This window comes from Belonocnema kinseyi, chromosome 4 (genome assembly GCF_010883055.1).
Source record: "Belonocnema kinseyi isolate 2016_QV_RU_SX_M_011 chromosome 4, B_treatae_v1, whole genome shotgun sequence".
Lineage (NCBI taxonomy): Eukaryota > Metazoa > Arthropoda > Insecta > Hymenoptera > Cynipidae > Belonocnema > Belonocnema kinseyi.
The window spans coordinates 100,249,386-100,276,931 of NC_046660.1; the positions used below are offsets into that span (position 1 = coordinate 100,249,386).

The 27,546-nt window shown below is 28.4% G+C and overlaps 1 protein-coding gene across 1 annotated transcript in view; it reads left to right on the forward strand.

Annotated features, from left to right (window-relative positions):
• LOC117171729 (kinesin-like protein KIF19) overlaps window positions 1-27,546 on the forward strand; it is a 62,512-nt gene that overhangs the window by 1,184 nt on the left and 33,782 nt on the right. Inside the window, exons 2-9 of the mRNA XM_033359293.1 lie at window positions 2,859-3,048; window positions 3,146-3,375; window positions 6,049-6,131; window positions 6,215-6,370; window positions 6,482-6,637; window positions 6,722-6,887; window positions 6,984-7,170; window positions 10,790-11,011. Coding sequence (XP_033215184.1) covers window positions 2,859-3,048; window positions 3,146-3,375; window positions 6,049-6,131; window positions 6,215-6,370; window positions 6,482-6,637; window positions 6,722-6,887; window positions 6,984-7,170; window positions 10,790-11,011 — 1,390 coding nt within the window. The remainder of the gene's footprint in view (window positions 1-2,858; window positions 3,049-3,145; window positions 3,376-6,048; window positions 6,132-6,214; window positions 6,371-6,481; window positions 6,638-6,721; window positions 6,888-6,983; window positions 7,171-10,789; window positions 11,012-27,546) is intronic.

Here is a 27,546-nt window from a genome sequence, read left to right on the forward strand (position 1 = left end):
GTGAATTCTGGAAAATCTTTATGAAACATCTGAAATATTCGTGATTTCTGGAAAGTCTTTGTGAAATCTCTGAAATTTTCATGAATTCTTGGTAAATTTTTTGAAATCTTTGGAATTTTCGAAATAAATCTTTTAAAATCATAGTGACTTTTTTCAGTCTGTTAAAAATCGTTGAATTCTTTGTTGGTATCTTCAAAATCTGTGAAATCTATAAAAATATCGTTAATTCTTGGAAATCTTTTGAAATCTATGAAATCTTTGAAATCTTTTCAAATCTTTGCGAAATCTTTTAAATTCTTGTCCCTTTTTTCAGTCTTCACGAAATATTTGAAATCTTTGTGAAATCTTTTGAAATTTTTATGAAATGGTTTGAAATCTTTGTGAAGTCTTTGATATTTTTATGAAATCATTAAAAAAATAGTTGTGTAATATTTTGTGAAATCTTTTGAAATCTTTGATATCCCTGTGACTTTTTTCACTCTGCGAAATATTTGAAATCTTTGTGAAATTTTTTGAATTTTTTAAAGCTTTTCTGAAATCTTTGAAATTTCTGTAAAATCTATAAAATTTTCTGAAATCTTTTAATTCTTTAGAATCCATGTGAAATCTGCGTTCGTAAGAGTTTCACTGAAAAGTTATTCTCCTTGGAATTTCACGGTCTTGTAGCTTTCTCAGGAAAACGTCATTGCTTTTTTATCTATGGTCGTATTGTTCTTTTCATTAAGATTTTATTCAAGCCCTCCAAGCATAAAAACCGTTACAAGATTCTTATGCTTGCTAGGAAGGGTAAACAGGAAAAGAAGGTATTTATTTATCACAAACAGTGTACGTCGACACGAGTTTGGGCCTGATAACTCGTATAAATAGTACAATATTTTATCCTATAAATTGAGGGAGAGATAAGGCCTTTGAAATTTATTGAGTCACTGTTAGCTTTTCAGGGTCTCGCGTAAGATGTGTGGCCTGTAAAGTCTAAATGTAAAAAAACATTGCGTCACATCCTTTTGGTGACTTGCTTAAGCCGCACTTCATTAGGCAGAAAACTTTCTGCACTTTCTGTGAAAAAAACTTCATGGTAGATTAGACACTTCCTTTTTTATATAAAAATAACGAATGAATAATAAATTCATCATCTTGGGTAGAAAATTATCTAATTTGGACATTTTTATTAGTTATTATATTAAGTTATTTAAATTACTGTTTTCATACATTATAATTACTAAGACGTTCTTAAAATTTACTTGAGGCGCGTAATAACTTTTTACACAATAGTTTGAGTCTTGTGATCTAAATTATGTGACAGGTAGCACTCATGACATATGTATTTTATCGACAAAGAAGCATTGTTTTAGGAGAAGAATAGTCAAGAATACTAATTTAATGTTGCTAAAATGCAGAGACACATTTCTCTCAATTCTTGCAAAGGAGAAGCGAATGAAGCGGAAAATGAAGTTAAAAAAGAATAATAATTTCAGTACTCATCCTGTGATCTTTCATACAATAAAACTCGTGATTCATAACCGATAAGGAGTTTTCCTGGAGCACTTAAAATTATGAGGATGCTGAAAAACTCGATATAAAATTATATTTTTTTAGAGTAAAGATTATCGTCATCAAACGAAATCGGCTTTAGTAATCAATTTATTTTAACTTGAACATAATATAGTTTGGTAAAAATAAATTTTTCGAGATGAAAGTTAGTGAGTTCTAAACATAAACCATTTTCCTGATTTAAAGAGAAAAAAGTAATACAAAAAGGAATTTTCTGACTTGAAACAGGGAAATTTAAAAGTGAAAAATGCTCTCGCCTGAAAGGAGGAAAATTTTAAACAAACAAAAATGTCTCGAGTGAAACGGGGAAAATGGAGAAAGTATCCGATTCATTTACTTTGGAAGGGGGGTATTCAAAGTAAAAAGGATTTTCAAACTTGAAATTCAAAAATTTGAATTAAACAACAATTTTAAAAGTTCTTGATTTTTTTGTTTAAAATGTGGTCATTCTGAAAGTAAAAGGTTTTCGGGAGTGAAAGGAAGGAAATTGAAAAAGGAACGTTTTTCAGCTTCGAAGGGGATAATTTAGGAGGTATATCTTACATGAATGAAAAAAAAATATTAAAGGGAAATTTAAATAAAAGTCAGATTGGAAGGGGGTGATCTTAAAAATTCCAGAATGAAAAGGGTAAATTTAAAAAAAGAACCGGATTTTTCAACTTCAGATGACAAACAATTTCCAAAGTTCTCAATTAAATTTCAAAAATATCTTATTTTCGTCATGAAATAGAGAACATTATTTTCCCGAATCAAAAGCCGAAAATATTTATAAAAAGAAGGATTTTACAGCTTTAAAGGGGCAAAATTGTTAAGTTAAATAATCTCCAAAATGAAAGGAGGCTTTTAAAATTACCTGCTTTTTCAAATTGCAAGGGAGAATATTTTAAAAGTAAGAAATTTCCTGAATTAAAGAGCAGAAAATAAACATGCTTGTTATCTTAAAATAAAACAAAGTTAAAAAGCATTTGTTATTTTAGCTTGAACGAGGGGATGTTTTTTCAACAATTAGATTGATATGCGTGATATAAATAACAAAATTTAATAATGCTTTCTTCGGATGGTAGTTTAAAACTATTTTTCAGTCTGAAAGGTGATGAATGCAAAAGGTTAAAGCGTTCCTGCTTAAAAAATGGGAAAACAATTGAATTTGAAGGAACTCCATACCTCAATATTTTTCAATGATTTCTTTCTAGCTGGAGAATTTAAATCTAAATAATAAAATAAATGCATCATGAATAACGTGTCTATACCATTAAAATGATATTTTACCTTTGGTAAATAACTTATTCGTATATTTTGTAATGCAGATCAGGAACTTGCAATCAAATAAATGCGACTGCTTCAAAATCTCAAACTGAGCTTCTTCAAGAATTGACGGCTAATTGTCGATATGATAAAATGGCCAGGCCACCTGGTGAAATTATTCCCACTGATCCAGTTAAAGTTTTGTGTAGAGCTTATATTTATACGATAAAGTCCAATATGGCCAAGACACTGGTAATGAGAAAATTTGCACTATTAATTTAATAACTATAATTAAAAATCAGAATAAGACCTAGATCACAAAGGAATAATGTCAGAATAATTATTGCAGCAATTTGATGTTCATATGATGCTACAGTTTCGATACTTGGATAAGAGATTGAGTTTTGAAAACATTGCACCTCATCAGAATCAGATTTATGGAGGAAAAACTGCACATGATTTGATATGGACTCCTTCAGTTTACGTCGCAAATGAAAGAAGTTCTGCTATTATGGGAAGTGGTGTTAAGGATCTGCTGATATCTATTGATCCTACTGGAATGGTGATTTTAAACACGAGGTAAATATTACGTCACTCATCAAATTTAGATTACTGCCTGAATAAAAACGTACCTTTACATTTTTGGACCTAAACTAATTTTTATTTGGAAGTTTCTTGAAGCTTTCTCCTGTACCTGACCGTAAACGTTAAAATAGTAACTGGTTCAAAATGCTTGAAAAAATTGATCCAAGCATTTTTAAATGTTGATTTTGTGACCAGTTACTAAAAAATTTACTTAAAATTACACAAGTAATTTTCCAGTATTAGCTAAGAAAAAGTATGTCGAGTTCATTTTAGGTAAATACAGTACAAAAATTAACAGTTCAATTCGAGAAATAACTGTTCGAGTCGTAAATTTTCATTGGAATAAAAAATATAGGTATTGTAAAAAAATGTACGGAGTTTATTAATCTTTTCAAGAAAAAATGTGAAATTTTTATTTTTATAGTGTACATTTGAAGTTGTTTGAATTTGTGTGTAAATAACTTTTAAAGACCTTAAAATAAAATTTGTTTAACATAGAATGCTTTTAATTTGATTTTTTATTTAAAATTGTGCAATATTGAACTCCGGAATTCAAATAAAAAAATGGTTAATATCGGCTCTGAAGGTTTGGATTGGAGAAATTTTTCTTTAGATTTGAGTTGGGTGAAATGAGTTTTTAGATTTTTTAAAGAACTTCTGAGATGTAAAGCGATGTGTAGTTCAAATTGATACAATGAGTATTCATTTTTCTGATCTTCAAGTTTTGATTACATTTTTATTGTTGGTTAATCTTATTTGAAAAACAATGATAATTCTCGAATTTTGTTCAATAAATTTAAGTAGGTTATCTTAGTAAAATCTGGTTAAATATTGCATAATACTCTAATATCGTTCTTTGAGTATTGAAAAAATTATTTGATATTGGAGAACCATGACAAAAATGATTGTTTACTGCAAATGCGTAATATTTTTCACTTTAAGAATCTTTTTTGGTAATTTTCACAATAACATTTTATATAAAAAAGTAGTTGAGTGTTTTAAAAATCTCGTTTGATAATTTATTTTTAGGGAATGAGAACATTGTGCGCGATATGCGCGCTATAATGACCCTTTCTTTATAAAAAAAACTCAGTTTATTTTTCAACATTTTGTGATGGATGTTACAGAAAATCTTATATGATTTGCGAACGTTATATATCATTCACAGATGTCTTTTTATTATAGGGAGAAAATTCCAGTAAATTCAATATGAATTTATGCATTTACAAGTTTTCAAATTTGTATTTGACATGAGCACAAGTAACTTCATGGTGAAATAACAGTCAAAATGTTATTTTTACAATAAATGAATAACAACCATTTTTCTATAGTTTTATTGTGTTATTTATATTCGAATACAAATTTTGGAAACCATAACTTAGCACAGACGGTTAATTCTGGCTAGTTGTATAACAAAATTTAAATTTCTCTTTACATGTTGATCCTGTAATATGACAAATTTTACTTCAGAGGCTGTCTTTGGTTCCAGGATTTTTCATCCAATATAACTATTTGATTAAATTTTTCAGATTTACGCTAATCATGAATGGCAACTAAAAAACCTATTGTGGTTAAAAATTCAACTACTTAGTAGAGAGTGAAACTAATAATAATTTAGTAGTGGAAATTTTGTGTTGATAGACATTTAATCTTTATGGTTGAAATTTTAACTGTTTCTAATAATTTTCTGTTGTTGTCAAAAACTTATTTCTGTAACTTAAAATTACACTATTCTATGTTTTGTTGAAATTTTATCTTTTTTAGTGAAAAATTCATCTATTTTGTTGAAAATTTGTCTTTTTTGGTAGAAAACTTATCTTTTGGGTTGAAAGTTGTTTTTTACATTTTCATGATAATGAGAAGGTATTGGTTTTGTGTGAAAAATTACTTTTTTTTGTTGTCGAAAATGCATTTTTTAAATGACAAATATAGCCATTTCATGTATGATAGAAAATTGTATATTTTTAGTTGAAAATCCACTTATTTGGTTGAAAACTCGGCGTGTTTAATCGAAAAATTAATTATTTGGTAAAAAATTCATATGTTTGGATTGTAAATTCTATTTCCTTTAAATTCATCTTTATGACTTAAAAAATCAGCATTTTGGAAAAAATTACTAGTTGAAAATTAGTCAAAGATTAGTAGTTGAAAGTTGAACTATTTTCTTCAAAAATCTCTTTCTTGGTTGAAAATTAAATATTTTAACTAAAAATGTAATAGTAACATTTTACATTAATAACTCTTAAACTTTTTTATTCAGTTCCAATATTGTTATGCACGCAAATTTGAAAGTATTTATCACTGTCCTTAAATTGAAACTCAATACTTAAGCGTGTGTGTGTGTGAATTCGGCAAATTGCTTCCTTCGAGTTTTTTCAAATTATCCAAGCGGCACCAAAGTAAAGTGACAACAATGCTTTAGAGATTTTCTTGACACACCTATTTTTTAGAGAAAAACTAGTTGGAACAATTAAAAATACATTTTTCCTTAATGACTAAAAATGTTAGCTTCAATAAATATACATTATTTTAAAAACGGTTCAAATTAAATAAAAGTGAAATAACTAGCTTGAAGAAAATTTGAAAGAAGTTAGGTTACAGTTAAACAATTTTTTTTTAAACAGTTACTTCCCAGCATTATAATTTAATATTAGATTCTGCATATAGATTGGAAGCAATTCTGAACTGTGGTCTTCGTTTGGAGAAATTTCCTTTCGATGTTCAAGAATGTCCACTGGTTTTTGAAAGTTGTAAGTTCAAACATCCTATATTCGTCCTTTTCAATAACGGATTAATAAAACTATGATTAAATTACATAATTTATATTTTTCAGGGACTAATAATGTTCATGACATGATACTCGAATGGGACGAGGGTCCAATTGTTCTGGCTGATGAATTACATTTAACAGAGTACAAGCTAGTGGAAAGATGGGTTAATCAATCAAAAGTTTCTTATACTGCAGCTCAACAACATTATGGCCATTTTGGTAAGCCAAATTTGAAAATTTCCTAAAACTGTTAATTTTTTCAATTTATTTTCAAACAAATATTTATTTACTTTTCACCTTATCACATTCTTATCAGCAGTTCGGTTTCAGCCGGAAATTTCAGCTCGATAAAAATAACATTTAAACTGGCACGAGAAATGGGATTTTTCATGATGGACTACTACATACCATCGATCTTAATAGTTGTGATTTCTTGGGTTTCATTTTGGTTACACATGGATGCAGGTCCTCCGAGAATCGTTTTAGGTCCGACAAATTTTTTATTAATTTTTTTCCCCAAAAAATGTTATAGATTCGTATTTAATTTAACAATCAATTGTCAAATTCTAGGTACGAATACTATCCTCGCTTTCATGACTCTCGCATCTAAAGTTGAGAATTCCTTGCCCAAAGTTTCTTACATAAAAGCAAGTGAAATATGGTTTTTGGGTTGCACGATTTTCTTGTTTGCAGCAATGGTGGAATTCGCCTTTGTAAATACGATTTACAGGAGAAAGTAAGTATTCAACTTTATCTTCAATGAATATTTTGATATTGAAAATGGTCTTGATGATTCATGGAATAGATTAACGTTTGTGAAACGCTCTCTCAGGAAAAATGTGCCACTGAAGAAAGTAAACAGCAAGTACATTCTTAAGTCAACATTGACACCAAGACTGGCACGAAAACAATTCCAAAAAAATACCACTGGATTGGAAAGATCCAGATCTTGGTCGTCCTTGGATAATGGAACCTTCGGGGAACATGATTACACCAGCACGAACTATCTCACTGTTCATGTAAGTTCGTTATCTGTTTAATTAATCAAATTCATTAATTACATTGGCCAAAATCTAAGTCTAGTTTCTAGATATGAAATTTAGATCAAATTAATTTTTCTTCTGATTTCTACTTTAGTTAACGTAAGACAAGAATAAGACAACTTTTATGAAAACTATTCTGAAAGTTAATAAATTTTCTCTATAATCGTAGTAGTGGTGTAGCCATTTTCTTGTCATTCGGAAAATTTTTCCAGTCATGAATCAATACTAATTTTGGTCTTTTTTTTACCTTCCGCTCCCCCGAAATTAAAGTAGTTGTTGGCTAAAAAGAGGGTTTCCTTTTACAAATTCTTTTGTATAAAATTAATGTAGATAAACTATTGAATTTCATACGAAACACTTTGTATTCCTAATATTTCAAGCTGAAATATGTTGCATTTAAAAAAAAAATAGTTGCTTGTATTTTCAATCAATAAATATTTCTACCTAAAGAGATGAATTTTCAACCAAACAGTTGCATTAACAACCAAATAGATGAACTTTTCAGTAAAAAAAACGAGTTTTCTAAAAAATAGTTAAAGATTTTAACCAAATGGTAAAATGTTCTAGCCAAAAAATCGAGTTTTTCGAAGGCAGTTGAATTCTTAACAAAAAAGTTACTTTTCAAACAAGGAAGATCAATTTTTATCCAAGAAAGATTACTTTTCTACTATAACAGATGAATTTTAGAAAGATGCATTTTTAACAAAATAGTTAAATTTTCAAAAAATAATTAAATTTTTTTAATAGTTAAATTTATAACTAAATAGTTGCATGTTCGCCATCATTTACCATACAAAGATGTATGTTCAATCAAATGGTACAATTTTAAAATGAAAAAGATTAGAATTCAATCAAATATTTGAATTTTCAAAACAAATTTGTTAGAAAGTTAAATTTTTATTATAAAAAAATTAATTTTCAATAAAAAAAGATGACGTTTCTACCATGGATGATGAACTTTCAACATAAGAGTAATGTTTTTAAACTAAAGTGTCGAATTTTTTCGAAAACAGTATACTTTTATATCGGGGATGATGAATTTGCAACGAAAGTATAATTTTTAATAAAAAAGTTGAATTTTTAACAGGATATTTGAATTCTCAACTAAAAGTTGACCTTTAAACAGAAAAGAATTATTTTCCATCCAAAACGAAATTTTAACGAAATATATGCATTTCCTACTAAATAGTTGAATTTTCAACAAACAAGTTCAATTTTCTTTTCCAAAAGATGACTTTTCAACAAAATTCATGAATTGTCTACCAAAGAATTGAGATTTTATCCTATACAATATACAGAATAAAGTTTCAAACAAAAATGAAATATTACATTTTTCTAAATTCTTATAGAAAATTATAAGGTTAAACAAACAAAAACAAAAAAAAAAGAATTTTTAAACCAGAAATTTGATCAAAAAAGATGAATTTCCAATTTATCCAATATACAGAATGAAGTTTTAACCAAACATTAAATAGTTAAATTCTCAAATAAAAGAAAATGTGTAACCAAAAATAAAAATTAAATTTTCAACGAAGTTGTTAAATTTGCAATCAAAAAGATGAATTTTCGACCAAGAACATAATTGTTCTACCAAAAAAGATCAATTTTGAACAAAATACATCAATTTTCAACAAAATTATTTAATTTTAAACCCAAAAAGAGGAATTATCCAGAAAACAGTTAAATTTTTAATCCAATAATATGTTTTCTTCAACCAAATAGTTTACTTTTGTACACAACAGTAGAATTATTTTTAACATGAATGTCGATTAAAAAAGTAAGTAGTTGCATTTTCAACTATAATTATGAATCCTTAATAAGAATATTATTTTATTTAAGTAGTTCAACTTTAAGTCAAATAACCGATTTTTCATCCAAAAAAGATAAATTCTCAGCGAAGCATGTAACAGTTAATATTTCAACCCAGCAATTGCATTCCTAATCAAACAGGATAAATTTTGAACCAAAAAGATTAAATTTCTACCTAGAAAGATGAATTTTCAACAACTTATATTTATTCAACTATATTTATGATATTTTCTTTACGTTTTCCCCACTAATATACGAAATGAAATTCTTTTCATTACCGTATCATTTCAGAAATAATATAGTTGAGGTGAATGTTCCAGTAATCTTGATGGTCCCAATATTGTAAAACTCGATTTTAAGTTGAATATATTGTAAAAAATATGTCGAAAGTAACTATTTATTGTTGCCATTTTATAGTATGAAGTCGAATTTTAAGTAATTCAAACTAGATAAAAAGCCAGAAAATTAGCTTCACGGTTACTGCAAATAAAAAAATTCATTTTTATTACTTTTAATTTCACATTTCTAACGCTATTTGAAAGTTTAAATTTCAAGGCCTTAAGAGTTTTGTAAGTAAAATATTAGGTGCCTTTTCTTTTTAACTTCAAAATTGTCTACTTGAATTTGTTCAATTTTCGTTTAAAAATTAAAAATGTTTAATTTCCCAAACGTCAATTGACATTTTTTTTCTGAATATTGCATTTTAAATAGTTCAACTTTAAAGATTCCCAAGTTAAATAGAAAATAATCAAATTTTATCAGTAAAAATTTGAGATTTTTTAAATTGTGAACACTCTTATATTTACAATCTTCAACTTTTAACATTGGTGTTGTGCAAATTGAAACATTTTCAAATATTCAATTTTGAAAAAGTTTAAATTCAAAATTATTCATTCTTGAAGTTTGTTGTTTAAAATTGTATTGTTAATTTTCGAAGCTTGCAATAAAATTTTTATTTTAAATTTTAAATTTGAATCTTTTTTTTTCGACGAAACATACGATCTAGAAATATTTGGTCTTTGATGCCTTAAATTTTAAACTTCTTACTTTTTAAGACATCGAATGCAACTAGTTTTCATTTTGAGTAAATAACATTTTAAACTGTTAAATTCAGAACTCTAGGATTTGAAATTGTTTAATTTTGGAAAAAAATCAGTTTTAAATTGTTAAAGTCAATATTGATAGAATTTCAGTTTGATAATGAACAAATTGCAGCTCAAAATTGTGTATTAAAAACTGAAAATTTGAAACATTCATATTAGAATTTTACAATTTACAAATATTTACTTCCATGGTTTCAAATTGAATTTTTTTTTAATTTTGAAAGTTCTTGTTTTTAATTGGGATACTTTAAAAATTTACAATCATTTTAACAAAATGTTAACATAATTACTCAAATAAAACATTTTATATGTTTGAATTTTTTCAGCAATAAGAGAAATTTTTTCTTAAACGAAATTAAGTAATCTTTCTTACAGTCGAAAAGTGCGAATTTATGATTTTGCCAAACAAGATTTTCATGTCGTTTTATTTTCGTTATCAATATAAAAATTAATAAAAACGGAGTAGGTCTAAATTCCATTTATACAAAGAAGCGTTTTAATTTGAATGGCTAAAAAAATTCGTAACCCGAGAATAAACAATAAAATGATAGGAAATTCCTTCCCAAGATTTAAGTGACTATCCTTCTTCTTCATGAGAAGCAAAATATTGTTATTATTCTATTTTTAAAAGCAAAATCAAACATCATTTAATTATAATTGATGTTTTCCATTATTTTTTTTAGAGTTTCCCGAGTACGATAAACGTTCCAGCAGTAAAAGTGGACGAAGAAAAAGATCATGATTGTTCAGTAGGCAGTATAGTAACAATCAACAGTACAGTGGCATCTCCACCAACGAAGCCATTAGCGCGAAGGCCAACTTTAGCTCGTCTTAACAATTTTACAACGATGACACCTCAAGAAATTGCACAGTGGATTGATAAACGCAGTAGAATTCTTTTTCCTGTCGCGTTTCTCATCTTCAATATTCTCTATTGGTCCTTTATTTGGATATGATTACCAAAAATTCTTGAGAAAAAAATTAAAATGTCTGCTGGCCAGTCAAGATTCTTGTAGAATCTACACAAATTATTGAACAAATAGATAATTCGTGTCTTTTGAAATTTGATTTTTTTTGGAAATAGAATCTTTATTTTCTGTGATTATGAACAGTTTTCGGATCATCGTTATTTATGAGTCTCAAAGTAAAATTACTTCAAGTTCTGTAATCATTATTTTTAATTACGGAACAAAGCATACGACGAAAATTTAGTATAGAAGTATTTTAATTCAGAAATATTTAAGTTTAAAATTCTAATTTATAAAATAATTTATCACAAACTACTTATACAATTTATTGAAGAGTATAGATCTTTGATTTAATTAGTGTAAGGAAATATTCTGAACATTTAAATCAGTTTAAGAGCTCTTAAATTTACTTTTGATTTTTATTGTAAAATAAGTCTTAACTTAGGATTCTGAATTAAAAGCTGATTTTTATAAATTGTGCGACTTTCATTTTATTAACTTGTATTAAAAGTTTCTAAATACTAATTAGGAGTCAGCGAAAAAGATTTTAAAATTAAGAAACGAGGTTCATTGTGCTCTCATTTTAATTTTTTATTTCTTCAAATGCGCTTTTATTATAGGGGGCATTTAGACTATTTAGAGCAATTAAAAAACCACCTTATTTGGACAAATTGCAGTGCCATTATGGTTGTTGCCCTCTCATTAAAAAAGAAAGCACCTAAACTTTATTAAGTGCACGATAAAAATATACGTGCACTTAGAATGTTCATTTCCGTTCATTTACTTTATTATCGATTTTGTTTTCTCGTGAAGGAAAAAATGATTTCTAAATTGATAGGAATTTTAAGTTTATTCTTAATAAAGCATTTTTTCGTTCTTTTGCTTTTTGCTATTCAATGGATAAATCAATATTAATTAAATTAAGGGCTGTGATTTCGGCAATATTATAATGTTTTTAACGATAAATTTAATGAAATTCTCATTAGATTTAATTAAAATAATACAATAAAGTTTAACCAGACTTTTTGAAGTTGATCAGAAGTGACTTGCACTGTATTAAGATCGATAGTCTGACCTCGCTCTTTTGTCTTCGATAATTTGAGGACCTGCAAAGTGTTTAGTTTGGCAGTGATTTCGCCCTGACTTATTTTTGAAACATATTGATTCAGAAAAGTAAACCTTATATATTTTATTATTTATTAAAATACTATCTCAAATGCTCATTAGTCATTATAGTATAATTTGATACACATTAGTATATTGTATAAAACACAATTTCTCAAATATGCTCTCCGTTTGAAGTTTGTGGTCCTTAAGGAAAGCGTAAACGGAGATTTTAACTACCTCCTGCAAAGAAAAATTAATTTAGAAAAATTATGGAAAATGGAAATTGAAAAAAAATTTGTCATACATTACAGAACATATAAATAATTTTATTATTCTTTTATACTGATACTTTTTTTTATCGATTATTATAGTTCAACATGGTTTCCGCATTTCAGTGTTGTGCTATTGCCTTTTTAGATTGCACCGTTTTATCTGCACGTGTTTATTCAACTCACGCTATAGGAAATCATAATTTATAAATCACGTACAGTGAGAATGAATGTACACAGAATATTAAATGGCTAAAAATTCATCTCTGAAATTAAGGCTTATTTTACCAACACAGAAATCGATAGAAATAACATTATACAAATACTCTATTTCCTGTAAATTAATAACAAATAGAAGGAAATAATCTCTTAATTTCATATTTGTTGCCATTCGCCCTCTTTTGTAACTTTGGAGTCAAAACTAGGAATTAAATTAAAAGCAGAAATTATGTTTCTTCTCATAAAAAAATTCTTTTAGGGCATACATTAAAAAAAACAATTTTTTGCCCTAAGATAATTTTGTTTGCTTCAAGTTTTTGAATTATCTTTTGAAATTGATTGATTTCTGGATGAAATATTTTTGAAGAAGTAAAATAATGCAGTTATTTTTACTTCACTAATGAAAAAATTGTTTATGAATTTACTGATATCGATTTCTTTTATAATTGTGAGAATTGATCGGATTTGATTTTTCAGGGCTCGTTGTCTGACTCAACCCGTATCTTTCTACTGCATAATTACTGACGCGAGCGGTCCACGGATTTTTCCCTTATATATTATTTCAAGGTCACATGTGAATTCTCACCTCATTAGTAATGCACCCTTAGAAGCTTAACACCCTCCTTAACCTTGGCTACAAGCCATTTGTTCAGATGTAAAATCGATAAAGTAATAAAAGCAACAATTATCTAGAACTTTTTCATTTTATCGTCTAATTCGGATAAAGATACATCTTTATGACTTTTTTGTACACAAGTATTGCATTGGCCTGTTTTATAGATATAACATATTCAGATTGAAATCTTCAATACGATATTTCTTTGAAGGTGTACACTAGTTACCTCAAGTTCAAAAATGAGCATTGTTAAAAATGATTTTTTAAAATCGAAGTGAATATTCTCATTATTAATTGTAACTAAGTTTGCACAATAGTTGTTTAGAGTTTTCTTTTTTTTTTATTTCTGTTCAGGTAAAGGTTGACACTCTTATTCAATCCTGATATGGTAGGAGCTAATTTTATTTAATTTTTTTTAACTCTGTACAAATTTCTTTGGTACGCTTTTATTAAAAACATTGTAATTAAGAATAATAAGAAAAAAGCACAAAAAAGATTTGTAGAGAATTCTTCAAGAGATAAAATGAGCCCAACAGTATTATGATTAAATTAATAAGAATGGCAACATGTCTACAGAGATAGCAAAAACATACAACTATAAATAACTACTGTTAAACAAAAAATCCTTTTCAAAAACTAGTTGCAATTAACAATATGAATATTTTCCTCGATTTAAAAAATAATTTAAAGTACTACCAAAGAACTACCCCATCCAAGTGCAATAAGGATTTTTCAGAATATTGCACTTACTTATTACTTTTTTCTTATTTTTCCATAGATCCTCATGAACAAATTAAATACAAGATTTCATGTATTTGTTAATTAATTTTTATTTGGATTACAATTTTTTGTTTGAAATTGTTTTTGCTCATTATTTAAATAGTTTATTTTTGCTTATAACGCCAATTTTTTAACGAAAAAAGCTTTGCTTAAATATTAATTTTTTTTAAAATACTTAATCTTGTTTGAATAACTTTTATTTCATTCAATAATTTATTATCTTTTAATATCACGAATGATTGATATTTTCGAAATGCCTTGGCCTAATATATCAATGTGAAAAGTGACTGGAAAAAGGTCGATAAAGATTTTTTGTGCTATTTTTTCAATAAGTTCCATTACTTTATCTTAATTCCTAAATTTTGTAATTTACTGCTAGTTGTTGAAACAGTTGTTATTTACTTTAAAAAATTATTATCGTATAATATCGCAAAGCAGTGGTATTTTCTAAATGATATGGCTTAATTAATCAATTTCAACACCTATATCTGAACATATTCGTTATTTTTCATTGCCCTTATTTATTTAAAAACAGTTTCAAAATGTTTAGCAATAGGTTCTCACATTTATTATTTTGAAATATTTTAAGATAATGTATTTTTTATATAAGTAAAAATTGTTTCAACGTTGAAAAATGTTTCTCTGCCTTACCTCTTTGAAAAGATGCATTTAAATAATTATAAACTGTTTATGGAATAAGTATGCAAAAAAATGAAATAATTCACTCTTTACATTCTTAAATTAGGCCAAGGTACTTAGAAAATACCAATAATTCGCGATATTGCAAGATGATAAATTGTTTAAGCAAATAAGAATGGTTTAAACAATGGTATTTTTGACAAAGTAACATGCAAAAATTTTAAACTTGTTAAACAAAAATAGAAAAAAAGTTGGATTTAAGAAAAAATAAATAGTTTAAACAATAATAAAACAATAAAAATATATACTTTTCAAAGTCATTAAATGAACCATATTATAAATAAAATACCCTTAGTTCGCGATATTCTATACAAATAAAATTCTTCAAATTAACAAAACATCTTGAAAAAATTAAAAACTATATAACATATTGTAATTTGTTAGTTTATGAGGACCAATGAAGAAAAAATAAATAATGAAGGATAATATGACGAAAAATCCTTATTGCATTTGCATGCGGTAGTTTTCTGGGCACCATGAAAGGGGCTCAGGGGGATTGAAATAAAACATTAATGATCATATTTCCTATTTTTCATATTACACTAATGGAAAAAATTAAATGGTCAAAAACATTTTTTGAATTTTTAGTGATTTTTCAGAATGCTTCTTTGCATTGAATTTTTATCTCACCCCTATAGATAAACTACTCTCAAATGTGAGCACCTCAAATCGCAAACTTTTTAAAAAATGCTGTAAAACTTATTCTGCTGCGTAAGAACTGAAAGTTTTTGTTAACAATAAGTATTTACGAAGAAGCAATAAACAGTTGAAAGCGCAAATGTAGTGAACGGTATTTAATTTTGTTCTGAAAATTTTAATTCGAACATTGTATGAAACCCTGGAATTTTGAATTATAATATTTGATCATATCACGGGTTATTTTTGTGACCTAAAGGTAAAATGGGAGCGTAATGAAATTTTTACTTCTGTAGTATAATCAAGACCTGAAGTCGCAAATCGCCGCCAAGTACAAAAAAAAGTTTCACGAATCCATTTTCTCCACAGAAACATGGAATTATCAGTAATCAACTTTTATTAGCTTAACGGCGCAATTTTAAACCAATTTCAATTAAACTTGGCCGATAGTCATAAAATACAAAGGTATGGACAGAAAAACCGATTGAAAACCGATTGACACAGAATAACTGGATGATATGCAATAAATAAATAATGCATCAAATTAATGAGAATTATATTTAATTTTTTTTGCCGTGTATAATTTTTCCGTCATAATAATAAATTTGTTTTCGATTTTCCTTAGCACAAATCCTTCAAATCAAACATATTTATAAATTTTAAAAGCAAAAAATTTCATAATATTGTTTATTTTCAAATAGTAGCACTCGAAAATGTTGAACTTTTAAGACTTAAAGTTTTACAGTCATACAATTTTGAATTTATGACTTTGATTCAAAAAAATGTTGCATTGTTATCGTTATAACCTATGACAGTGGTCCAAAAATGCATTGGAAATTATTTTTTCGAATTTTTATGCATATCGCCCAGAAATTTGTTTGAATCCACACAAAAATAAATGCATTTATAAAAAAATTAAATTTATATGTAGAACGTATTTTCCATGAGAGAAAAAGACGTTTTTGTAAATTTGATTCAGAATCGTCAACATTAGGTGAATCGAGCTGAAACTCAAAATTTCCCAAAAAAGCCTATAAGTGGAAAAAATTGGGTTTGCGAGTGTCTTGCGTCTATTATGATTTTTTGCGATTTTTTTTGCAATCACCCGTGTGTTGATTCCTTTCATGTAATTGTAACTTCAAATAGATTCCCCTTGCAAATCTAAATCGAATAAATTATATTTCTCACACAAAAATAATTCTTTATTACCCTCAAGGGTATAATTATGGAGACTCTGGTTTATCAGCGTTGACCTTCAACTCAGGTTTATTTTATTTTTTTCTACGTTACAACGAACTTCCTGCGTGCTATTGGTATAAAACGATATAAATCTCATTCAAAATGACCTTGCACGCGGCAACGCTTATGAGTAGGTCGAAAATTCCGTAGGAGCTGTATTGAAGGTCGGCTCGAATATTAGGGTTGAATCAGGTTGAACGAATGTTCACGTGTCTCACGCAACAGACCCCATAAAATTCTCTACTTAAAGAGCCAAAGGGGCTCTTAGACTCGTTCAAGAAAATCTTAATCTCCTATCTTAATTTTAATGAAGTGTGATATTACAAGCTTTAAAAATATACATTAGGGTCAATGTAAATTTTGTATGAAGGTTGAAACATTTTTCAATGAAAAAATAAAGCCTAGTTTTTTTAGATTAAAAAAATGGGATCTAAAAATTCTCTTATACTATGGGAGTTTATTTTATATTCTAAAAAACAAGAGAGTTAAAACTAACGAAAAGTATTATTTTCTTGGCCGTGGCTACGTGTACCGAAATTTCAGTACAAACAGCCGGACTTTTTCGGTACAAATAGAAAAAGCTGGAAAAGGGGCTATTTTTACCGAAATTTTAGTACGAATAGCTGGATTTTTGTGAAGACATGCTCATATTTGTAGGAAAATTTCTATACATGTAGATAATTTCTATTTTTTTATATGAATTTTACATCTATATTTGAGAAAAAAGTTTTATTTTACTTTTCAATAAAAAAGAGAAAGCAAACATTTTTATTTATGCTCTTAGTTTCTGATGACAATATAATTAGGAAACATCGAGAATTGTGCTTTCCTAAAGATATAAAATCAACCGGAGAGGGCTAAGTATAGCGCATAGCAATAATAATAATAATTATTCTACCCATTTTTATTTTATCTTTGTTTAGGGTAGATAGAATTCAATTTCGCCATTTAAATAGTTTATTTTATATGGAAACGGCAGAAAATATATCAGCGCAGGTGTCGGTATGGTTCAGGGTATATGTTCTTAGACTGATCTAGAATTCTCATGTTATTTATTTAAATAATAGGTTTGTTCTGCAACACTGCTCCTACGCAGATTGCTGATGAACCTTTCTAGCGATCACCCTAAGTGACAAGCCCAAAGTCATCATGTGAAGCTCCCCCACTCAGACCCATTAGTCTCCAAGGTCTTTTGTCTCAGGTGTAATTTACTCTACTGACACTCTTTTTATTAACTATTTGTCACCACATTTTTCTATCCTGGCATATCTCTCTAGCTTCCTTCAGGTCCATGCATTTTTTTCAGGCAAGCTCTTATGTTTCTATGGCTTCTTATGTCTCGTCGAATTGGGTCTCATTTAAACATCCTAACCATTCTTTTAAAGGTCTGCCTCTGGACACACTGCCATTTACTTTACCTTGATACACTTGTTTCGTTAGTCGTTCACCTTTCATTCTCTCATCATACCCAAACTATCTTAGCAAATTTCTTTCACATATGTCAACTATAGTGTCTCCGCATATCATATGCAGGAATTTCATGTTAATCGCGGCAATTTTACTTTTATCCTTTTCTTGATAGGCCCAGATCTTGCTAAATTATAACACAGTCGGTATAAATATAGAATTAGTATTTTCCTTTTAGCTTTACTTGATATATTTTTACTAGTGAATAGGCTATCAAGATATACGTACTTATCAACTTGTTCTATTCTCTCATCATTTAGGACAATGTTACACATTGTTTTCTCACTCTTTCTTTCAAGCACCATATTTTTTGTTTTATTTACGTTAATTTTTAGGTCCGCATTCTTCATACTTGTATTTAGTTTGTTCAACATTCTTTGCAAGTCTTCGATTGACTCTGTCATAACAACCTTATTCTTAGACACTTTTCCATGAATATAAGTCACTCAGTTTCCCATTATAACCTTTACACTCGTTTTGCTACTAGCAAATATTGTTTTTATTGCTTTTAGAAGCCTTCCATTGACTTCGTATTCTTCCGGGACTTCCAAAAGTTTATTTCTATCCACCTTTTTAAACGCTTTTTCTTGGCCAACAAATGTGCAGAAAACTTTTTTCCTTACTCTCAATTTTTTCTGTGATCTGTCTTAAGCTAAATATTTGATCCGTACATGACCTTCCTGGCATAAATCTACTTTGGACTTCCCATATATTTTTTCTTTTTTCGTAGCCTATAAGAATAAATATTTTTGAATATATTTTACTTGTGCTACTCAATAAGCTGATCCCACTGTAATTATTGCAATATATGATAATCGCATTTTTCAGTCATCTCGATACATAAATTTATCAATTCTCACAACCTGTGAGGTATGTAACCGCCACCGTATTTAAAGCATTTACACCTTAATACTGACTCTACCGGCAGCCTTACCATTTTTAAAGTTCTTAATTATATCCCTAGCTTCAGAGGCACAGACGTTCTCAATTGGGTTTTCTAACGTATCGTGTTCTATATCGCAGTTGTGCCTTTTAGCTTCGCCTCCTAATAATTCTTTGAAAGAGTTTCAAAAACCCTAGTATCCCGTCTGTATCAGATAGCATTTCACCCTTGCTATTTTTCATGTTGGCTAACTCTGTACTTCTGCTTCCTTTCATACTGATCAATTCCAATTTGTAAACCAATTTTTGCTTCCTTCAAAATCGATTGGCATTGTCTTTTCTTCTTCTGTTTTGAGTTTATATTTACTTTATTTGACTAGTAGTTTTACTTTCCTCTTTTTGTGTTTGTAGTCATTTTTTAAGTCGATTTCTCTCCTCATCGCTAAGGCCTGTGTTATTAAAGTTTCTGTCATACACTTTTCTCTTTTCTCGGGCGGCTGCTAGGATTTCATCATTCCACCACACCTCACCAGGCATTCTTCCTGCAACTGCGGTACCACACACTTCAATCGCACTCCTAACAGTGACATCTTGGTTTATAGCCGAAGCGTTCTCTATATTTTTATTGTCTATTAGTGTCTCCCAAGTTGTCTCATCTATGTGTTCGTTTATGTAATTCTGAAAATCTATTCGTACTTTGCATCTTTTGTAAGTTTTCTCTATCTTCATTCACGTTTGATTCGTTTTTTTGTTCTGTTTCTTCTCCATTCCAGGCTTGAGCTTATTTTGGAGACTAGAAGGTAATGATCAGTATTGCATTCAGAACCCCTTATGAGCCCTGTATCTTTTATTAGCTCTCTTTGTCTTTCATCCGCAACAACGAAGCTGATTATACTGTAGTTATCACTTCTACACCAGGTGTGTATGCAGATCATTTTATGTTTAAATCAAATCATTTGTAATAAGTAGGTCCTTTTCTAAGCATAAACTAACTAATCCTTTTCCGTTATCATTTGTTCTTAGATCCCCAAAATTACCTAGCACCCTTTCTGTACCCTAATGTTGGGCGCCGAACCATTTGTCCACGTCTCCTAGTAGAATGGTTCCTAGCGAGCACAAAATTTGGCGACGTCTTTACGAAATCGTTACGAAAACTTTACGCCAACTTTACGACATCCTATGTCCATGTCGATTTGGTGTCTTTGCGATATCGTAAAAACATCGGCAGATCATACGACTTATTTACGATATCGTAAAGACACCTTAAAGACATGGACATAGGATGTCGTAAAGTTTTCGTAAAGATATCGTAACGATGTCATAAACACGTCGCCAAATTTTGTGCCCACTGGGTTCTTTCACCATGATCGCAAGTATTTATAGTATCATATATAAAATGTTCCAAAAGGTCTTTCACACCACTGATATCACCATCAACTGGGTTGTAGCACGCTATGCTGCCTTGCTCTCTCATTCATAATGAAACCAATCCCTAGATTCTCATGTAATTCACTATCTACTCCTAACCATAATTCAAGTTCGCTTTCTAACACCAGATTTTCTATTTTTCTAATGTCGCATCCCTTTTTCTTTGTTTCGGGTACACATCAAATATATTTAGTTTCTTTACGTGCATGTTTTTTTCGTAATCCTCATTCATTTTTAATAAACGGTCATTTGATGTTCAATTGAGATTTTAACCCTCATGTATATAAGTTTTTATTTATGGTCTTATTAGCATATAAATAACGTAGACGCAAATTACAAAATTAAAAATCAAAACATGCACAAAAGGTCTTTTGTTAATCATAAAATTCTTTATATAATTAGCACGTATGCAAAATTGTTCACTTCCAAACTAGAAGCCATAAAAACAAAACAATTTTTATTTTCAGGACTTCAGACTTGTACATAATTGATTTGTACAGATTTGAACATAATTCAGCGATTGAAATTATCCCACCCATAAATTATAAATCTAAAATTACTCAATTTTGAACGTCGTATAATTAATAACTTAAATTTGAGGCTATCAGTTAGCAATTGTACAAATTTGAAAAAATTAAATCAGGCAGTTCTAATGTTTTCATTAAAATTATACAACTTGAATTACTTTTAATTTGAAATTATCTAATTAGGCATTTTCACTTTATCGTCAGCTGTCTTTACTTCGTTGAGTGATGAGGGGAAAACAATGGCCAAAATGGACTTTATACTTTTCTCATAATTTTTCTTGAAGACTTTTCTCTCAATAAGGTATGCTTATGAGCTTATATGGAAATTAATACCAATACTCGTTTATTTAAGAATTTTTGGAAAAGCTTGAATACTTATGCTTAAGAAAACAATATAAAATAAGAATCTGTACGAACAAGCATATAAAAATATTAGTTTTTGTGAAATATCGTTATGTTTGAGTATTTTCAGATCTATAAAATGTTAGAAAATGTTAGAACTACCCATTTTTACTTCTAGAACTGCCTATTTCAATTTATAACTACCAGACTTGGGTAGAACTGCCCTTTATGATATGGCCTGGCATATCGTCTCGAGGTGTGCAGTTATTTATTCGAATTTTTAATACAAAAGATACGCTTGGAAAATTTTTTACAATTACGATAAAAAATTTTTAAATAAAGAAGTTATTTTCTTCGGTGAAAAAATGAATCCAAAAGTCAAGTAGAGTCTTTGAAATTCCATTTATTCGAATAGTCAAACAAGTCGAATTTCAAAGATTCGACTTTTAGATCCATTTTTAACAACAAAAAAGTAAGTTTTTTTATTTCAAAAATGTCAAGAATCCAACGAAACCAAGCCGGTTTGATGTACATGTACATCTTTTTCTATTTTGAAAAATCCAATGTCTCAAGCGTGCCTAAATTTGTATTCCAAATTCGAATAAACGACTGCACAGCCTTAAATGCTCAATTAAACAAATGTCCAATTGTCAAATTTTATTCTGTTACGTTAAAAATTACTTTCATTTTTTGTTTTGATTTGAATTAACTTAAATAACTTTTTATTTAAAAAAAATTTCGAATTCTCAAAATTTAAGGTACATTATTCTCGTACCAAAAATTAAATATCTGGGAAAGAAGTTTTCTATGCTTTTAAGGAATGAAATGATACCATCAATCATGTCTTATAACAGAAAAAACATGATTTTAATTTTTGTTAAAGTTTGAAAATCAAAAAAATATTTATTTTAATAACAGTTTTTGTGATTGAAGTTTTTCTTACCAATTAAAAAAAAATGGTTGAATTTTAATCAAGCATAGCTTATTTGTTCGGGAAAAATGTTGCTTGCTACTTTACTGTTTAGATTTCTGAAAATAAGTGAAGAATTAAATATGAGTTTTTGTTAGGAAACAGTTTTCTTAAAAAAAAATTATTTTAACAAAGCTCAAAAAACAGAGCTATGAATGATTAAAATTACACAATTTTTCAAAAAGTAAATTAAATTTTAATTAACTGTTGAAAAATCGATTAAATTTTTTGTTAAATATATTTTTTAATTGAAATGAGTTCATTGGTAATATTATTTTAATTTTCTAAATGATAGAAAAACTATTCATTTTAGACATCTGATTTTTGGCACGATAAACATTTGTCTCAATTTTAGTCTTTAAAAAATTTCAAAACATACTGTTCGAATTTTACGAGTACATTACTGAATCAAGAATTAAAAAATTCCTGTTCAGAAAATAAATTCGCTCCTGTGACGAACCTGGATACGTAATATTTACAAAAATGCCTTTTATAATATTTTACTACAAAATGCAAGAACGGAAACAATGGAATTTTTATACTCCGCAGAAAATAATTCGCAGAATTGTACACTGAAAAAACGTTTTACACTTCAATAACGTATAATTTATTCCCACTTTCAACAAAGTGCCTATCATAAGCTATGAAATCGATTTTTAACAACCCCCATTAGAATGTAGTGATAAGCTTTGATTTCCATGTGGCAATTGCGTTTCTAAATTCATAGAAACAACCTGACCCATATTTACCTCTACATACAAAATTAAATGAATATTTAAAAAAATTGTGTTTATATTTTAATTCTAATTTTTATTTTAAAAACATTAAAAATGTCTAAATATTTGTAAAAACTGAAGCTTTCAGTCCATGAATTAATAAAATTATACGAATAATTATAGGAAAAAAATATAAGAAAATAATTGAAAAAATCCATGTCAAATCATGCAGGCCGGCGCACAGTGGGCTGGAATAGGAATTTACTGTTCATAATCGCACACAGGTCGTATTTCTTAACCGATTTAAAAGTTTTTTTTTATAAATGCTCAACAATTAATTTTTAAGAGAATTGTGGTATGCTTTTTAAAAATTTTTTCTCACAGAGCAACAATATATAAACAAATATAGTAACAAAACTGACCATTTTAGCTTTGTGAATTTTTATCTCAAGAAAAAATACAGATAGAAACTATCAGCCGGAATTATTGCACATGCATTCATAAAACATAATTAATTTTGATAATATTTAACTTAATTATTATAAACAATTTTTATAAACAAATTCTTATTAGTGTTTTTTTATCATAGAAAAAATCATTTATTTCACGCTAGTTGCTAATACTTTTCATAAGAGTCAAAATTTGGAACAAAAAAATTAACATGAGTTAACAGCTATTTTTTTTATAAACATTTCTATAAACAAATTCTTTATAAACGAGTTTTTCTCATAGCTGAATTGATTTTTCTGAACAAAAGTGATTCACAATTGTCTTTAAAGCCATTTATATACTTTAAGCTTTATCAAACATAAACAATATAGATTGTTTATAATAATTTACTTAAACAAGTCTCCTAATCGGCCGTTTCCTCATGAAGTTACGTACAAAACAAATGAAAGATAAGTGACTTCTGAATACGCAAGTACAGCGTTATTGCACCTTATTTTCACTTGTTTCTCATTTATTTTTCAGGAAGTTGCATAAAACAAATGAAAGATAGGTGACTTCTAATAACGCAAGTACAGCGTTATTGCTATGGACAGTTTGCTACAGAAATTGTTATTAACAATTACGCAAATTATTATAAAATGTCCCATATCCAATTTTGGAATCACTGTTAGTTTATTGTCGGATTATTTCAGTGGAAAACCGTCCTCTCTGCCTGTAAAAAAAATAAATCATAGTTTTGTTAAAAAATTTTTATAACAGTCATATAAATTATTCTTTATTTAATTTCGTTGGTTAGTCACCGCAATAAATGTCACTCTAATAATTATTGAAAAGAAAACATTTTATTCTACAAGGAAACGGCCGATTAGGAGACTTGTTTAACTAAATTGTTATAAACAATCTATATTGTTTATGTTTGATAAAGCTTAAAGTATATAAATGGCTTTAAAGACAATTGTGAATCACTTTTGTTCAGAAAAATCAATTTAGCTATGAGAAAAACTCGTTTTTACAGAATTTTTTTATAGAAATGGTTTATAATAATTAAGTTAAATATTATTAAAATTAATAATGTTCTATGAATGCATGTGCAATAATTCCGGCTGATAGTGAGTTTCTATCTGTATCTTTCTTCAGACAAAAATTTACAAAGCTAAAATGGTCAATTTTGTCACTATATTTGTTTATATATTGTTGCCCTGTGAAAAAAAGCAAACCACAATTCTCTCAAAAATTAATTGCTGAGCATTTCTAAACAAAAATTTTTAATCGGTTAAGAAATACGACCTGTGGGCGATTATGAACAGTAAATTCCTATTCCAGACCACTGTGCGGCGGTTGACATGTTGAGGATTGGCATGTCTATGGCATATATTTTTGTGATTAGAAAATGAGGAGACACGTATTATTCTGAATAAGCATAGCGAAGTTTTTACATTATTATGAATATTTTGAATTTTCAATGGTAAAATGAGTTTTTTGCAAATTTTACTTTAAAACCTGTGTCATTTTTGCAATTTTTGAGATTTTTGGGTTTTTCTTATTCTAGTTTGTTTTGATTTTGTCTACTTTTTTTCGCTCTCTCGAAACCGATAATAAAAACGAAGAAATAATTAAAAATGATAAAGCTGCTTCTGTTTAAAAATTGTAGAATTTTTTTCCCTCAAATACAAATAAACTCCAAGTTTAAAAGTCATGGTAAGTTCCCAGTAAGCAAAAAAATTAGGGATGTCCTAGAGACGTGTTTGGGACATCCCTAAGACGTCCTTTATAACATGTCTTTTGGTCATCTTAGGGATGCTTTTAAAACGTCTAATGTCAGTACGAAAGACGTCCCGAGAACGTACATGTCTTTAAGACGTCTTTAGGTCATCTTTAGGACATTGGACGTCTTAGAAACATTGAGTGTCCTGACACAGGACGTCCTAGGAACGTTCTAAGGACGTTCTTAGGATTTTCATAGTTTTTTGACCACTGGGTTATCTATACATATATAACCTATCTCTCTTGAAAATTTCAATGAAAGAAATGAAGCGGTTTTAAACAATTCATCTTTCTCGTCAATTTAAAAAGAACTAGAAAAAATTGACAAATTGAAGCAAGAAAACCCCGGAAAATCTAAAAAATTGCACACAAAAAAGGAAAGTCTTAACAAAAAATAACAAATAATGTTGTCCTCTCGCAAAACAAAAAAATATCAAATGTGAAATGTTTTGTAAGTATAATTTATTAGTACGTACACTGCCGTGCAAAAGTTTTAAGCCATCTATTTTTTATTACTGAATAAATTCTCTTAATTTTAATTATCCCAGAGTTGAAAAAATGTCTCTTTAAAAGGTTGATTGTTTTTGAAATTCTGTATAAAATAAGCCCTGTGTGAAGCCAATTTATTTAGTTTTTAAGTAGATATTGCAAAAATAGTGTAAATTTCAATGTTGTCTTACATTTTCAATAACATCCGCATTAATCAATATTTTTCAAGGTTATTGGGCTCATTTTGAAGCTATTTTGTCATTTTATCACAAAAGCTTACGAGTATAAATTGTGAGAAATTTCTTTTCGAATTGCAAGAACTTGAAGTTGTAATAAAAAAGTTGGAAAAATTTGAAAACATCTTATCTGCAGGCAAGTCAGAATAAAAGTTAAATAAATATATATTTTGAGGAAATTACATAGAAACTTTATGATTATATGTTTCATATATTGGACAAAAATATTTTTGTTACCAAAAATAATATTGCCCTTTTTCCAAATTTTTGGTTACAACTTGAAGTTCTTGCAATTAAAAAATAAAAGTTTTACGTTTTATACTCATAAGCTGTTGTGATACGGTGAAGAAAAAGCTTCAAAATGAGCCCAAGAACATTGAAAAATGTTGACTATTTTCGAAAGGTATTGCAAGATTTTAGAAAACATTGAAATTTATACTATTTTTGCATTATCTACTTAAAACTAGACAAATTGGCTTCACCCTGGGCTTATTTTATACAGAATTTCGAAAGCAATAAACCTTTCAAAGAGAAATTTGTTTAGCTCTGGTATAATTAAATTTAAGAGAATTTATTCAGTCATAAAAAAATAGGTGGGCTAAAACTTTTGCACTGCAGTGCAAATTCCTAAAATTTTCAGGAAAAAAGTAATGTATTTGAAACTTTTTTTATTGGAATAACTTCCCAATTTTTTATGGACTTGGAAACACACGAAACTCTCGCTTTCAGTCCTGTGTCGGAGGTTGCCTTCAAATAGCCTTGGACTGAATTCGGGGGAATCAAAACGTAAAGATTCAGGGCTGCCTGAACCGTTTTCAATTGGACTGCATGCTATTTCGCAATATACTTGACCAAGTACTCGCGCACCGCGGCCCTTCCAAGACGAAAGTCGCAACCGCTCTCGCACTGCTACCCTGAGAAACTGCGGCGGCCAGCAGTTCTGGATAGGCTCAAAAAGGGCCGGGGGGGGGGGGGGCTGAAAGCGACAGTTTGGTGTAATGTGAAAAGTGAATAAACTGAAACAAGAAACCCCTTAATATCTCAAAATTTGCAAAAGAGGCGCGATTTTTCAAGTTAAATTTGCAAAAAGCTCATTTTCCCTTTAAATTATTAAATGTTCGCAAAAAATGTAAAAGTGCCGCTACGTTAATTAAAGAAAAAAGGATCTCCTTATTTGCCGCGTACAAACACAAATTTTATTATCAAGTCAAATAATTACAGGAATTATTTATATTCAAATAATGAAAATTAGTGCAAAGAGTAGAAGAAATGATAAAATAATAATTTATTTTGAACTGCTTTCACAAAAGTACATTAAACTTGACATATATAAAAGAAGCTTAATTTAAAATTGTGGGTACAATGAAACTTAAAAGCTATGAGTATTGTATACTTTTCGCAATAATTATTTCAATATTTTAATATTATTCATTTCTATAATTATTTACCTATAACTTTCCATATAATTATTCCTATATTCGAGAAAAAAATAAAGGAAATGAGTGATATGCAAATCATGATTGGCCTATAACAAAGACTTTTACGTATAAAGAGATGTACATGGAGAAATAAGATTCCAGATAAAAAATAACACAAGTAATTAATGGTGGTCAAGTTAAGTGTCTATTAAAAATTC